General features: G+C 47.6%; 1 protein-coding gene across 1 annotated transcript in view; it reads left to right on the top strand.

The window, feature by feature from the left end:
- The window catches only part of GALNT10 (polypeptide N-acetylgalactosaminyltransferase 10), a 225,346-nt gene that overhangs the window by 199,998 nt on the left and 12,610 nt on the right, over positions 1-12,738 (top strand). Inside the window, exon 8 of the mRNA XM_047092171.1 lies at positions 8,547-8,654. Coding sequence (XP_046948127.1) covers positions 8,547-8,654 — 108 coding nt within the window. The remainder of the gene's footprint in view (positions 1-8,546; positions 8,655-12,738) is intronic.

Below are 12,738 nucleotides of genomic sequence, written 5' to 3'. Positions count from 1 at the left end.
TCCACCCGTGGGAGGGGTGGAGGAAAGGTGGGCCTAGCCTAGACAGAGGCCCTTTTTACAGGAAGGGTCCAGAAGTCAGCACCAGCCCCGAGGGGAGTTGCGTTGCTGCTCAGGAGGGAAAAATGATTTCCAGAGGCCAGCCCAAGGGGCAGAAGGTGATCTGGGGCTACCATCCAAGGACCTGCATGGCAACACCTCCCCCATCCCATCACTTACCCCCCCCCCCCCCCCCCCCCCCCGCCACCTGACTCAGACCAGCTGCAGAGTTGCTGCTGAGAACCTGGTGCTAATTCTTTCTTTGGCTAAGCTATCCGAGGATGCCGCAAACGTGCTCTGCCGCGTGCAGCATTTTCCTCCTGGCTACAGGTGCCCAGGCTTCCCAAGAGCCGCCTGCTGGGAGCAGGGAGAGCATTCTGCTCATGACTCTCAGCAAGCCCTTTGAAATTCCATGAATGTGTCTGTAGAGGCCTGCATCTCCCACCATTCCTCCAGGAAGGTGGCTCAAAGGCCCAAGGGTCATCTGTCATCCATGGCTTCCCAACCAGCACATACCTGTGTCCATGCCTCCATCTTTCGTTGCTAAAAATGGAGATAATAACTTCTTCAGAGCTTTGTTCTAAGAACTAAATGGCATGAAACATTCATCTGGCTTAGAGCCAGACAAAAAGGAGGCACTTAGTAAGTGGTAGCTGTTCTGACCAGAACCCTCATGTTAGAACACCATCAAACACCATCGGATGAAGTACATGGCCTTCAGAATCAAACCCCCTGGGTTCTGGTGCAGACTTGATTAGCTAGTTGCTGTGTGACCTTGGGGAAGTGGCCTAATCTCTCTGGACTTCATAGCTGTAAAATGGGGATAGAATAATCTTTACTTCATAGCATGGGTGTGAACGTGATGTTAGCCAAACTGTGTTAAAACCTTAGCTCAGTGCCTGGCATGTAATAAATGATCAATAAATGGTAGCTGTTAATGTTTGCATTGTTATGGTTGATGCAGTCAGGCTACAGTTACAAGAAGACAGGAGTGGAAAGAGCTTTGAGGCTGACAAGACAGAGGCCGAAGACCTTGGCTCCAGGCCCGGCTTTGGAATGAACTTTCAGTGAGACCTTGGACAGCTCACTTGCCCTTTCTGCTGAACCCGTATCTTCTCATCTACAAGGGCACTAAAAACTCAAAACTTACAGGGCTGTCTTTGTGAACTAGCTAATACCATTATCCTGAGAGGGGTTGTCACTATTCCAGCATGTACTGGTCCTCAATGTGTGGTCCTCAGACCAGCCTTTGCAGCAGCATCTGAGAACTTGTTAGACATGCAGATTCTCAGTCTCCACCCCAGACCTGCTGAGTCAGACACCCTCGGGGTGGGGCCCTAGCAGTCTGTATTTTAACCAGCTTTCCAGATGATTCTGATGCTCACAAAGGTGAGGATTATGGCGGTAATGAATACGTGGGGTCTTGTACAGAGAACGTTCTCAGGCTTGGACGTGGAAGGACAGAGCAAATGGGTAGACTGCTTGGCAGTTGGTCAGCATGTCCCAGCACCTTCCCCCTGTTATATCATCAGGTTCGGGTCATTGGGTCCACCCTTGACAGCGAGTTTCTGTTCCATTTCTTCTGACAGGGTTTTAGAGCAACGCTGCCCAATGACTAGGTCCAGTGTAAATGAATGAGTGAATGAATGTTTGTATGGGCTGCGTTATTGATGGGAAGAGAAGGACGGCGCCCAAAACCACAGACAAGTGAACGCACCGCAGCTGGTTCTCAGCATCCACAACACGAGTCCGGGGGATGTGGAGAGGGCCAGAAGTGATCAAGAGAAGAACAGATGGCAGAGAGCCTTATTTGCAAGCCAGGGCTGCCCGTTCATTCTGTAGGCAATACAGGTGCTGACAGGGTCTTGGCAGAAGACCATAATAGGGTCTGGACCAGGCTTAAGAAAGATCAAACCAGGAAGGTACAGTCTGCCTGGAGGTCTCAGAGCTGCCTAGTTCTTGGGGGACCCAGCCCCAGATTCCACTGTGGACTCTGCCATTTATGAGCTGAGGAACCTCGGGGAAGGCACTTATATCGCAAGGCCTCAGCTTCCTCACATGTAAAAGGTATGATAGGACCTTTCTGACTGGGTGGTTATGAAAGTGCTCTGTCCCAAGTATGAGTCACATCTCAGGGAAATTGCAACTTGACTAAATTCATTTATTAGTTTAAGCAACAAAACCCCAGTGTAAGGCAGCCACCTCCCATTTTTTGGCCAACTTGTCTATAAACACCTAAGGATGTTGTTGAATTAGACATTTCATTTATTCATTTAGATACACATATGTGCTTAAAACTGTATTATATAAAATAATATATTAACCTAGAAGTAAATTCAAATGGTTTTTATTTTTTTTATTTAAAATTTAGTTAGTTAACAGACAGTGCAATATTGGTTTCAGGAGAAGAATTCAGTGACTCATCAGGTACATACGACACCCAGTGCTCATCACAAATGCCCTCCTTAGTGCCCATCACCCATCGAGCCCATCCCCCACCCACCTGCCTCCATCAACCCTCAATCTGTTCTCTTATCATTAAGAGGCTCTTGTGGTTTGTTCCCCTCTCTCCTCTTTCCCCGCCTTCTCATATGTTCATCTGTTTTGTTTCTTAAATTCCATATATGAGTGAAATATGGTATTTGTCTTTCTCTGATGACTTCATTTGCATAGCATAATACCATCTAGCTCCATCCACATCATTGCAAATGGCAAGATTTCATTCTTTTTGGTCACTAATATTCCACTATATGTATGTATGTGTGTGTACAGGTATATATGTATATATATGTATGTATGTATGTATACATGTATATATGTATATATACCTATACACACCCATACACACATATACATATATATGTATATATATACATATACACACACACTACATCTTCTTTATCCATTTATTAGTCGATGGACATTTCAGCTCTCTTCATTGTTTGGCTGTTGTTGATAATGCTGCTATAAACATCAGGGTGCATGTACCCCTTCAAATCTGTATTTCAAGTGGTTTTTAAAAATAAAGTAAAATTGTTTTTTTCCTACTCTTCACCAGCTGCATCCAGTAACCATTATAAATATCTCAAACTAGCGTGAGTGAGGTCCTTTCATGCTGGTAAGCTCCCCGAAACAGTATCTTATTCAAAACAAACTAATATATTCAAAACCATGCAAACTTCTGGAAGACATGGATATGACGCCATTTCTTCTCTGAGGGGAACTGCATGGCCTGCCTCCAGTGCCCCCCAGCTGCCATGTGTCCAAATCACACTATACGGATTGCTTACAGCCCTCTGTGCTTCAGAATTACATCATTCCAGTCCCATCGCAGCCCTATCAGGCACACATAATTCATCCCATTTTGCAGATGGGGAAACTGAGGCTTTCAGACTCACAAAGCTTGCTGAGGAGCCTGGATTAGACCTCAGTTCTTAACTCCAGAATGGAGTTCATAACAGGAACGCTACGTACCTTCTAAGCACACAGATAATGCAGAATAATTGGTGGCAACTATTATCATATTATGTCCCCCAAGTGCAACTAAATAGGGTTGGAATTCCATAGGGGTCCTCAGCCGAGATCCCAAAAGCAAAAGACATGTTGTCTTCTCCTGGCCGTCAGCAGGAAGGATGACCAGTCATGCCTGGTGGTTTCCAGGCAGCCATGTCCTTGACAGAGAGAGGTTTCGCCAGGGCCCCTGCTGGCTCATGTTTTCCTCACAGGATGGGCCCTTCTGCCACACTGTCTCTGGGTCCCCGAGTGTCTTCTGATGCACATCACCATTTGTTTCTTCCCTCCTCAGTTTAGGAGATAAGAGCAAGTAATTGTCTTTTATAGACACTGTAATGAAGCCTGTCATCACACAAAAGAAGTTTGCTAATAAAATAAATCAAAGCAGCAGTGAAAATGAATAGGGAGCAAGCTTTTACAATTAGATTTGTACTTGTCTGGTGGCACAGTGCTTCCATGAGAAGTGAGAAGGCTGTTGCGCAGGGGAGAAAGGCACCAAGAGATGAGCTGACGGGGTGTTTGCAAACTCCTCGAGGCAGAGCAACAGGGCGCCCAAGGCAGGCAGCTGTGTCCCCTGTGGGCTTGGAGGCTGGCAAGGGGCTTGACAGAGAGGGAGGGAGGGAAGCCAGCAGAGAGGGGTTGCAGGTACATCATCTCGGTGGTCTGTGTGTGTCCCATCCAAATGTGATGGGGTCCCATCCAAATGTGATCTGCCTGCTGCTCCCCCTTCTTTTTGCCATCAGCTGGACTCTTTCCCCGCAGGTGTGATACCTGGGGGAGAGGAGAACACCCGGGGGCACCCAGGCCCCAAGCGGTGCCCCCATGACTGTGCCCCAGCGCTGCCTGGCCCTGTCATTCTCCCAGTCAGTTACAGGTTCTGCCACCAAGTAAGTTAGAAAAACTTCATGGGGCACCCAGGTGGCTTAGATAAGTGTCTGACTTTGGCTCAGGTCATGATTTCACGGTTTGTGGGTTTGAGCCCCGCATCGGGCTCTGTGCTGACAGCTCAGAGCCTGGAGCCTGCTTCATTCAGATTCTGTGTCTCTGTCTCTCTCTATTCCTTCCCCGCTCATGCTCTGTCTCTCTCTTTCTCTCTCTCTCAAAAATGAATGATTTCCATTTAGGAAATCAGGCCATAGGATAAAAAAAAAAAAAAATGCTGTTGGGCAAAAGGGCAAATGCTGTATAATTTCAAGGTGGTGGCATTTCTCGTTCTTTTGCAAGCAGAAATGACTAACGTAGTTACGTTTGGTACGTTTGGTCAGGCATTAAGCTGAGTGCTTTTCATGAGCTGTCTCATGCCATCTCAGCAGCCTTGCAAGGTAGTAGTGACCTGCCATGCCCAGGTCACAGGTGAGGAGACTGTCGCACCCCAGGTCAATGCCTTGTGCCAGGTCACATGGCTGCACAAGTTGGCATTGGGAATGGAGAGGGTTGTGTGCTTGTAACCCCTGTGCCATGGTCATCATGGGTCTTGTGTGGCTGTTGCCTCAGTTGTGAAGGAAGGTAGGAGAGGACCCTAGAGGTGCACAGGTGGGTGGCTTGGGCCATGACTGGAACCATGGGACCTGGGATCCAAGACCACCTCTGGCCACCCAGGGTGAGTCATGACACCATTCTGTGCCTCCATCTTTTGTCGTGTTCCTGGAGGGAGAGTCCCCTCCAGTCTTGGGCTCCTGCCAGATACCTCTTCAGGTTGTTCAGGTGCTCAAAGAAGACTCAGGAATTGGAAGCAGCTTTAGCTGAACAAACAGATATCTCTGTCTCTGAAGGCAGTTCTCACTCAGGGAAGGGCAGGAAAGCTGAGGAGTAAACCCATTGTCTAAAGCTAGGACTCCTTCTGGGCTCCGGACGTCTCGGGAATCTGCGGGTGTTTTGGATGCCTTAAACCTCTCAGCAGATCAAGGTCACCCTGGTCCCTCAGGAACCTTTAGGCAGATGGCCAGCATGGTCAGGGCCAAAGAAACCAGAGGTCACAGCAAAGAGAAGGATGTGGAGATTGATCGTTGTCTACATAAAGGAAGGTTCCCTGCCAGGCAGAGCTGGAGACACAACCTTGTTAGCTAATGTGAGTTTAATATGGAGTCAGGGGAGCTGGACGCCAGCCTAGTCAACTGCCCAGGAGACCATCAGAAATAGAGTGGGGTAAGGTGTCCCCCATCTGTTCAGCGCCACTCTGCCTCCCAAAAGACAGGGGCGGCCCAGCGGCAAGCTGGGCGATACCCGCCAGACAAAAGCATCACTTCCACGTCAGTCATTTTGTATAAAGGAAGAGTTATTGTTATGGGAGGCTGGCGCCTGATCAATATCTCCTGCTTTGAAAATAAACTTCTTGGCTTGGCCTTGACATTAATCTACCATCAGGAGCCCATTATCTCAAGACCGATATTCTGTTCTATTGACTTGCTCAATTTTTTTTTTCTCCCCCAAGATCAGACTATAATTGCATTTCTCCAGGCAGCACTTGCACTCACTGCAGCCTCATGCATACAGGTCCCCTTGCAGGAAGCCCGGGATACAGCACATCTGGGGTGGGATGGAGACAGTGGCTGGCAGAGGGTCATGGGGGACTGAGGACCCTCAGGTGCATGAGGAGGAAAAGCAGTCCTTCTAGAGCCTGTGAATTGGTTGAGACATAAAGCCAGATCCCCAATATCCCCAGAAAATAGTCTCTTGCACAGAATTGGGGTTACAGACGTTCCCACTCCTACTTGTCATTCACAAACAAGGAAACACGGGAATAAGATTAGCAATAACGTCCCGAGTGCAGCTGGGCCCTACCATTATCACCACAGCCCCCACAAACCCGAAGCCATACCTGCCTCAATCTCCAAGAGCTTCTGGGCCTTCCCTCCCCCACACCTGCCCCCTACAACCCATCCTCCACCCCTCAGGCAGAGTCCTCTTCATAAAATAGAAATTGGATTATATCGTCACCCTCCCTGAAGACTTTTGGTGAAGCCTCCTTATTTTTCCCTGCAAGACCCTTATGATTGTCTCTGACCTCCCCGCCCATCTCTGCTCCTGCTCCAGGCCTCTGGCTTCCTCCATTCAGGGATTAAGCCAACCAAGCCTGGCCCTGCCTCAGGGCCTTTACACTTGCTTTTCTCTCCACCTGTTCTCTCACCCCTCAGATCCTTATGTTACTTTTACCTTCTCATTATCTAAGTATTGTATCTAATTTTCCCTTCTAAGTGAGGCTATCCCTGACTGGCGTAGGTAACATCACTTCTCAGAGATCCAGGCAATGAGTCTCTCCAGTTACCTTGCTTTGGCTTCCTTATAGCACACATCACCATCTGCAACTGGCTTTCTGTAGTGATTATCTACTGCCACAAGAGAAAAATCCCCCTGAACATACCCTCTTCAAACGGTAATAGACAGTATCGCAAGGTTACACAAACCCACACCAGGTCAGGGGTTTGGGAGTGGCTTAGCAGGACATTCCTGCTCGAGTCTATTGTGAGGTTGTGGTCAAGGTATCAGCCAGGGCCATGGTTATCTGAAGGCTGGACTGGGCCTGATAGATCCCTTTCTAAGACGGCTCACTCAGCTTGGCTGGCACATTGGCCCCAGCTCCTCACCACCTAGACCTCTCCACAGAGCTGCTCGAGTGTCCTCACAACATGGCAGCCAGGTGCCCCAAAGCAAGTGACCCCACGGAGGAAGGTGGAAGCCACAGTGTCTTCTACGACCACCACTTCTTCAGTTTTCCTTTGGTTACACGGCTCAGTCCTCATGTGACTCATTCGGGAGGGAGGTGTCTCCAGAGAGCGAGGATCACCGGGGGCCATCCTAGAGGTTGCACACCATACTCCCCCCTCCATGAGAACAAGGGCCTTGGCAAACTTGCCACGTGTGTGCCCAGCACAATGTCTGGCATGTAGCAGAGACCCCATGAATATTAGCCAGATGTCTGAATGAATCATAAGAGTGTGTAACTGTTAGGACTGTGTGCTAAGTCTTGTGCTAAGTAAGCACTTTACATGCAATATCTCACCCCCACGGCCTGCCTCATTTAATCCTCTACAGATGAGGAAACTGAGTCTCAGAGAGGTTAAGTACCTTGATCAAAGTCACAAACCTGGTAAGTGGCTGAGCCAACATTTGGCCCCAGGACTGCTGAGGACGGTCTGTCTAGGCCAGGCCCCTTAGTGGATATGCGTCAGCGTGGATTGTACTTCCGGAGATTTCCCACATTGCCATCAGACCACATGCAGTCAAACTCAGGAGCTCTTTGTGACGCCAGGAATGTAGGGAAACACAAGGAGAAACTTGGAATTCCTCTCTACGGTGATAGTCAGCTGTGTGGCTTAGTAAGCCAGACTGCAGAGAAGTCAGGGCAGGGAGCCTGCTGCCTCTGCTCAGGGTGACCCAGCAAGAGGCATGTAGATCTCAGAGGAAACTCCAGAACCGGGTACCACAGTCGGTAAATATACAGAGCCTAGGTGCTATCTCTTCCCCTCTCATACCTGTGGTAGACGTTACCAAGGCGATCACCATAGTCCTTCCCGCTGAGCCGCCCTTTGCTGCCTAGAATTCTCAACACAGCTCTCCCCACACCTGCACTTGTTCGGAGCCCAAACTCTGGAGTCCGCTAAAGCCAGGTTTAAATTCTAGTTCCACCACTCACTAACCCTGTGACCTTAGACAAGCTTCTTAGCTTCTCTGAGCCTCCGTTTCTTCATCTGTAAAATGGAGCTCCATTACTACCCACTTCTTTGGTCTTCTGACAAGGCTTAAATGCAGTTGTGCACGGGGGGGGGGGGGGGGGGGGCTTGCAGCAGACTGCTTGGCAACAAGGAGGCGCTCAATGCTGTCAACTATTGAAAGCTGCTGTGGTTATCACTGTGTTTTCCTCGTTCTGTGAATGGGAGCTTTAATAGTCCCAAGCTGATGCTTCCAGTGAATGTATTGGAGGAAGGGGCAGTGACCTTCGAGGGGGTGGTGAATGAGAGGCAGAAATACCATCTTCTTTCTCCCTTCCCACCCTGCAGGTGTGGATGTGTGGGGGCCGCATGGAGGACATTCCCTGCTCCAGGGTGGGCCATATCTACAGGAAATATGTACCCTACAAAGTCCCCGCTGGAGTCAGCCTGGCCCGGGTAAGGTGATGGCTCCCTGGATGGGGACGGGGTGAGGGGCTAGGCTCATCAGCAGAGCAGAGGCATCCTGAGACACCTGGGAACTCCAAGCCAAGTGCCTCGGGGCGGGGGGGGGGGGGGGAGGATGTGCACCCCCTTCCCCAACTCTCCAGGTGAAATCCAGTTTAAGAGAACTTACTTAAACCCCTGCTTAAACACTTAGGAGCTGTGACCTTGAGAGGGTTGCTTAACTCCTCTGAGCCTGTGTTTTCTCTTTTACTTAAAAAAAAGCTAATTTGTTGGCGACTCTTAGCATTGCCAGGAGAGTCAGGGAGATAGCATAGTTACTCCAAGTGTGACAGACAAGATGATTTTAGGTGGCAGACATAGGAACATTTTTATTTACATGCGTTTAAATTAATGTGCTTTAGAAGTTAAGATGTATTAGTTGCAGACTTGTGATTTCACAGGTATTATTAGGATAAAGCTAACATAGGTGCAAAGTCAGACCAGAAGTGATTTAAAGAAGCCTGTTAGATAAATGTTTGTGCAGGTGGAGCAGTGTGAGACACTGAGAAAGCCTGAGACAAAGTACTTAAAAGTTCCAGGCATGAGGGTGGTTAATAAATGTAAGTATCTTGCTCTTCTCCCCACCCCCTCCCCACTAACATTGCCAAAAAGTCTGTGTGTCAAACTATTTCATTAGCTTAAAATGGTTTGTATTAATCGCTGCCTGAATTAAATGGCCACTGGCTACAAATAGAAATGTTAGCCAGAGATTTGCTTTGGGGGTTGTTTTTTGTATTAATGATATTCCACTGAGCCTCAAATTTTAAAATATTAAGTGTCTTGAAAAAAAACAACAAGGTTACTACAAAGGAAAAATGGGGTGGATGGGGGTGCCCAGAAAGGAAAGAGGGCCGCAGGGAGGTCTGGGGGAAGCTGGAAAGGTAACTCAGTAACTGGCACAGCTTTGCCTCGTGGAGACCCCTTCGGACAGAGACCCCTTTGCAAGCCTGTTTGGCATCAGTCCATACAGCTTCCCTCTGCCCTGGCCACCGCCTCCCCCTCCCTCATCACCTGATGACATGCAGAACTGCAGGCTCTGGGTCAGGAAGAGCCTTCGTCCTGCGAGGTACAAGGAAGACCAGCCGGCTCAAAGAGGCAGTGGGTCTCCCCAGGTGGGAGCTGAGCTCCAGGGGCTGCTTTGCCGCCAGTGTTGAAGAAAAAGAGAGCCAGCAGTGCCCTCTAGTGGTGTAAGATTCTAAGGACAGCCACATCTGCCATCTGCGCTTAGGACACAGCCCATCCGACCCGGGTAGGTTGGGAGGGCGGTTTTAGATTCAGCTGGAGAGGTAGGAATCCCATTTCTTTTGAGATCCCATTGGCAATCCCAGAGGAAGGTGCCAGGCAGGAAAACAGAACAACGTCAGTCAGTAAGCCCAAGAGTGCGACTCCCAGCTACTAGGAGTGGTGGGACCATGGGGACACCTCTGACCCCTGAGCAGGACTATTCCCGAAGCATCCTTTTCTTATCCACTCATTTATAAGACCTGCCTCGTAAAAAGGCACCACCCACCTCCTCTTTACCGAACCACAGATGAATTCAGTGAATAACAGCTAACTGTAGTAACACATAAAAGTTTCCTGTGGGCTAGACGTCAGGCGAAGCATCTTCCATACATGTCTCACTTAATTTTCACTTGTTTTTAATCCCCACTGGAGCGATGAGATAAGTGAAATGTAGAGACATTAACTAACTAGAGCCAGAATTCAAACCCACTTAGGTCTGACCCGTGCCTGGCACACAGAGCAGTTGTTGCTTAAACAGTGACAGCTGATCATCTTGGTATCAGCATCTCTTTTTTTTTCTTTTTAAGATAAAAGGCTTTTGTAAAGATTATTGTTGGATGTAAAAATCCAACTTTCATTTTATTTTTTTTTAATATATGAAATTTATTGTCAAATTGGTTTCCATACAACACCCAGTGCTCATCCCAAAAGATGCCCTCTTCAATGGGTATCAGCATCTCTTAACAAGACTGCGAAGTTTCTTTCAGCGTCTTTGAATTCTGGGTTGAAACATTTTAACTTCTTTTTCACCTGTCTGTACTGTTTCAGTCTCCTGTCGACTTGAAGCCAGCTAATAATATGAGGGGCACCCCACATACATATGCAGGACCACAAAGATGCCTGAATCAGGCTCCCCTGAATTTGTGTCCAAGTATCTAACTACCACCCTCCTTGAGTTGCAGATCATATTTTAAATGTTTGCTTAGTGTTTTGACAGCCAAATCCTTCTAGAGCATTATCTCCTAGAAGATCATTTTGATAGATTCAAGGAGAGGTCGGTTAAAAACCCTAAAAAAGCTACATAAAGAGGGAAACCAAAGTCTTACTCAGGTTGTACAGATTCCAGGACAAACAGAGAGGAGTGAAGCCACAATTCCTCACCATCCCTGTGGCATGAGCAAATTAGTGTGCTGAAGGACCTAGGTGGGCCGCCTGGGAAAAGGAGAGACTTTGGGTGTGCAAGCCTTTTTCGGTTTTCAGCTTCCTCAGGGCACAGATTTAAATTAAGCCCAGCCTTTGCCTTGCAGGGGCCTGGTATTGTTCCTTAATTGTTTAATACGTTCCTTAATTGTTTTCTAACCTACTGTCAGTCTCTTCAGCACTCAGAAAGAATGAGGCTGATATCAGCGAGGAAATTCCATAGCTTCCTAGTCCCAAACTCCGAGTCAGCAAAATTGAAGAGTGAAAACTTTTGTCTTTGGCATGGGGCCCCCTCCTGATGGCTTCTTTCCTCCTTGCTCAGGAGTCAGCAAACTGTTTTCATGTGGCCTGTGTGCTAAGAATGGTTTTTACATTTTTAAGTAGTTAGGGTGAAAAAATGAAAGAAGAATATTTTGTGATACATGAAAATCAAATTTCAGTCCATAAAGTTTTATTGGAACACAACCACATATTCATTTACATAATGTCTATCTAGGGCTCCTTTTCCACCACCTCAGAGTTAAGACCATATGGTCTGCAAAGCCCAAAATATTTGCGATCTGACCCTTTACACAAAGTAGTTGTCCACCCCTGCCTTATCTTCTGCTTCTAGAGCAGTCATTCACACTGAGGAGTGAATGACTGATAACAGTTTAAAATACTAACTCCCTTTTGCCCTTCAGAAGAAAATTTGGATTGCAATAGGGAGAAAATCCTTTATGATAGCAAAAAAGCCTGTAGAGTTAAATGTTGGGGGTGAAGGGCAGATTTCTGGCAACAGTCAGGGGTTGGAGAAAGATATTTTGGAGCAGAGAATTTCCCCCTGAACACTGAAGCTGTGCTCTTCTGGAACCAGCTGTCTGAAGTTCTCAGCAGGTGGTGTCTACAACTGCAGATGAAATAAGGAATTTTCATCCCAGTTACACAGAAGAATTCACTTTCCCTCTATCTCCAAGTCTGCTCACAAACAGGTTGTTTTCCTGACTGCTGCCTCTACTTGCCAGTAATGTGGTTGTCATTTTTACATCAATCATCCCTGTGCTTCATATTCAAAGAAGCAGCAAGCTTTGCACCTCAAAGGATTTTTTTAAAATTCCAGCTGCTGGTGGAATTACAATTTTGGTTGCAAATTATTGTTTTCAACCAGGGTACTTGGTCAGCACTCTTAATAGAAAATGACAGAAACCCCACTGAAACTGGCATAAGCAGAAAGAGAATTCACTGACTTATGTTAATAGAAAGTCCCAAGATAGTGCTCACTTCAGGTATAGCTGGATTCAGGTACTAAAAGGAACGTGTTCCTCGTCCAGCCCTCAGTTCTGCTTCATTCATTTAGCCTTGGTCAGGTTTTCCATATGACCCAGCAGCTCTGGCCTCTAGCTTACCCAGCAATGAATCAAGTGGGAAGAGCAATTCTCCCCAATAGTTCCGGTGAAATCGCCATGCTAATATCATTGATTCTGATTGGCTTGGCGTGAGTCATGTGCTCGCTGACCAATCCCTAGAGTCAGGGCTGGTTCCCATTAGCGGGGCTGGTTCATGTACCTTTCCTGAAGCCACTTGAGAGAGAGGACAGAAGCAGAGGAGGGAGGCTACAGCTAGAAAAAGGGGG

This window comes from Lynx rufus, unplaced genomic scaffold (genome assembly GCF_022079265.1).
Source record: "Lynx rufus isolate CCGP_SWC_20201006 ecotype Redwood Valley unplaced genomic scaffold, mLynRuf1.p SCAF_1, whole genome shotgun sequence".
Lineage (NCBI taxonomy): Eukaryota > Metazoa > Chordata > Mammalia > Carnivora > Felidae > Lynx > Lynx rufus.
The sequence above is the reverse complement of the archived record's forward strand: the minus strand, read 5'-3'. Positions and strand labels throughout refer to the sequence as shown.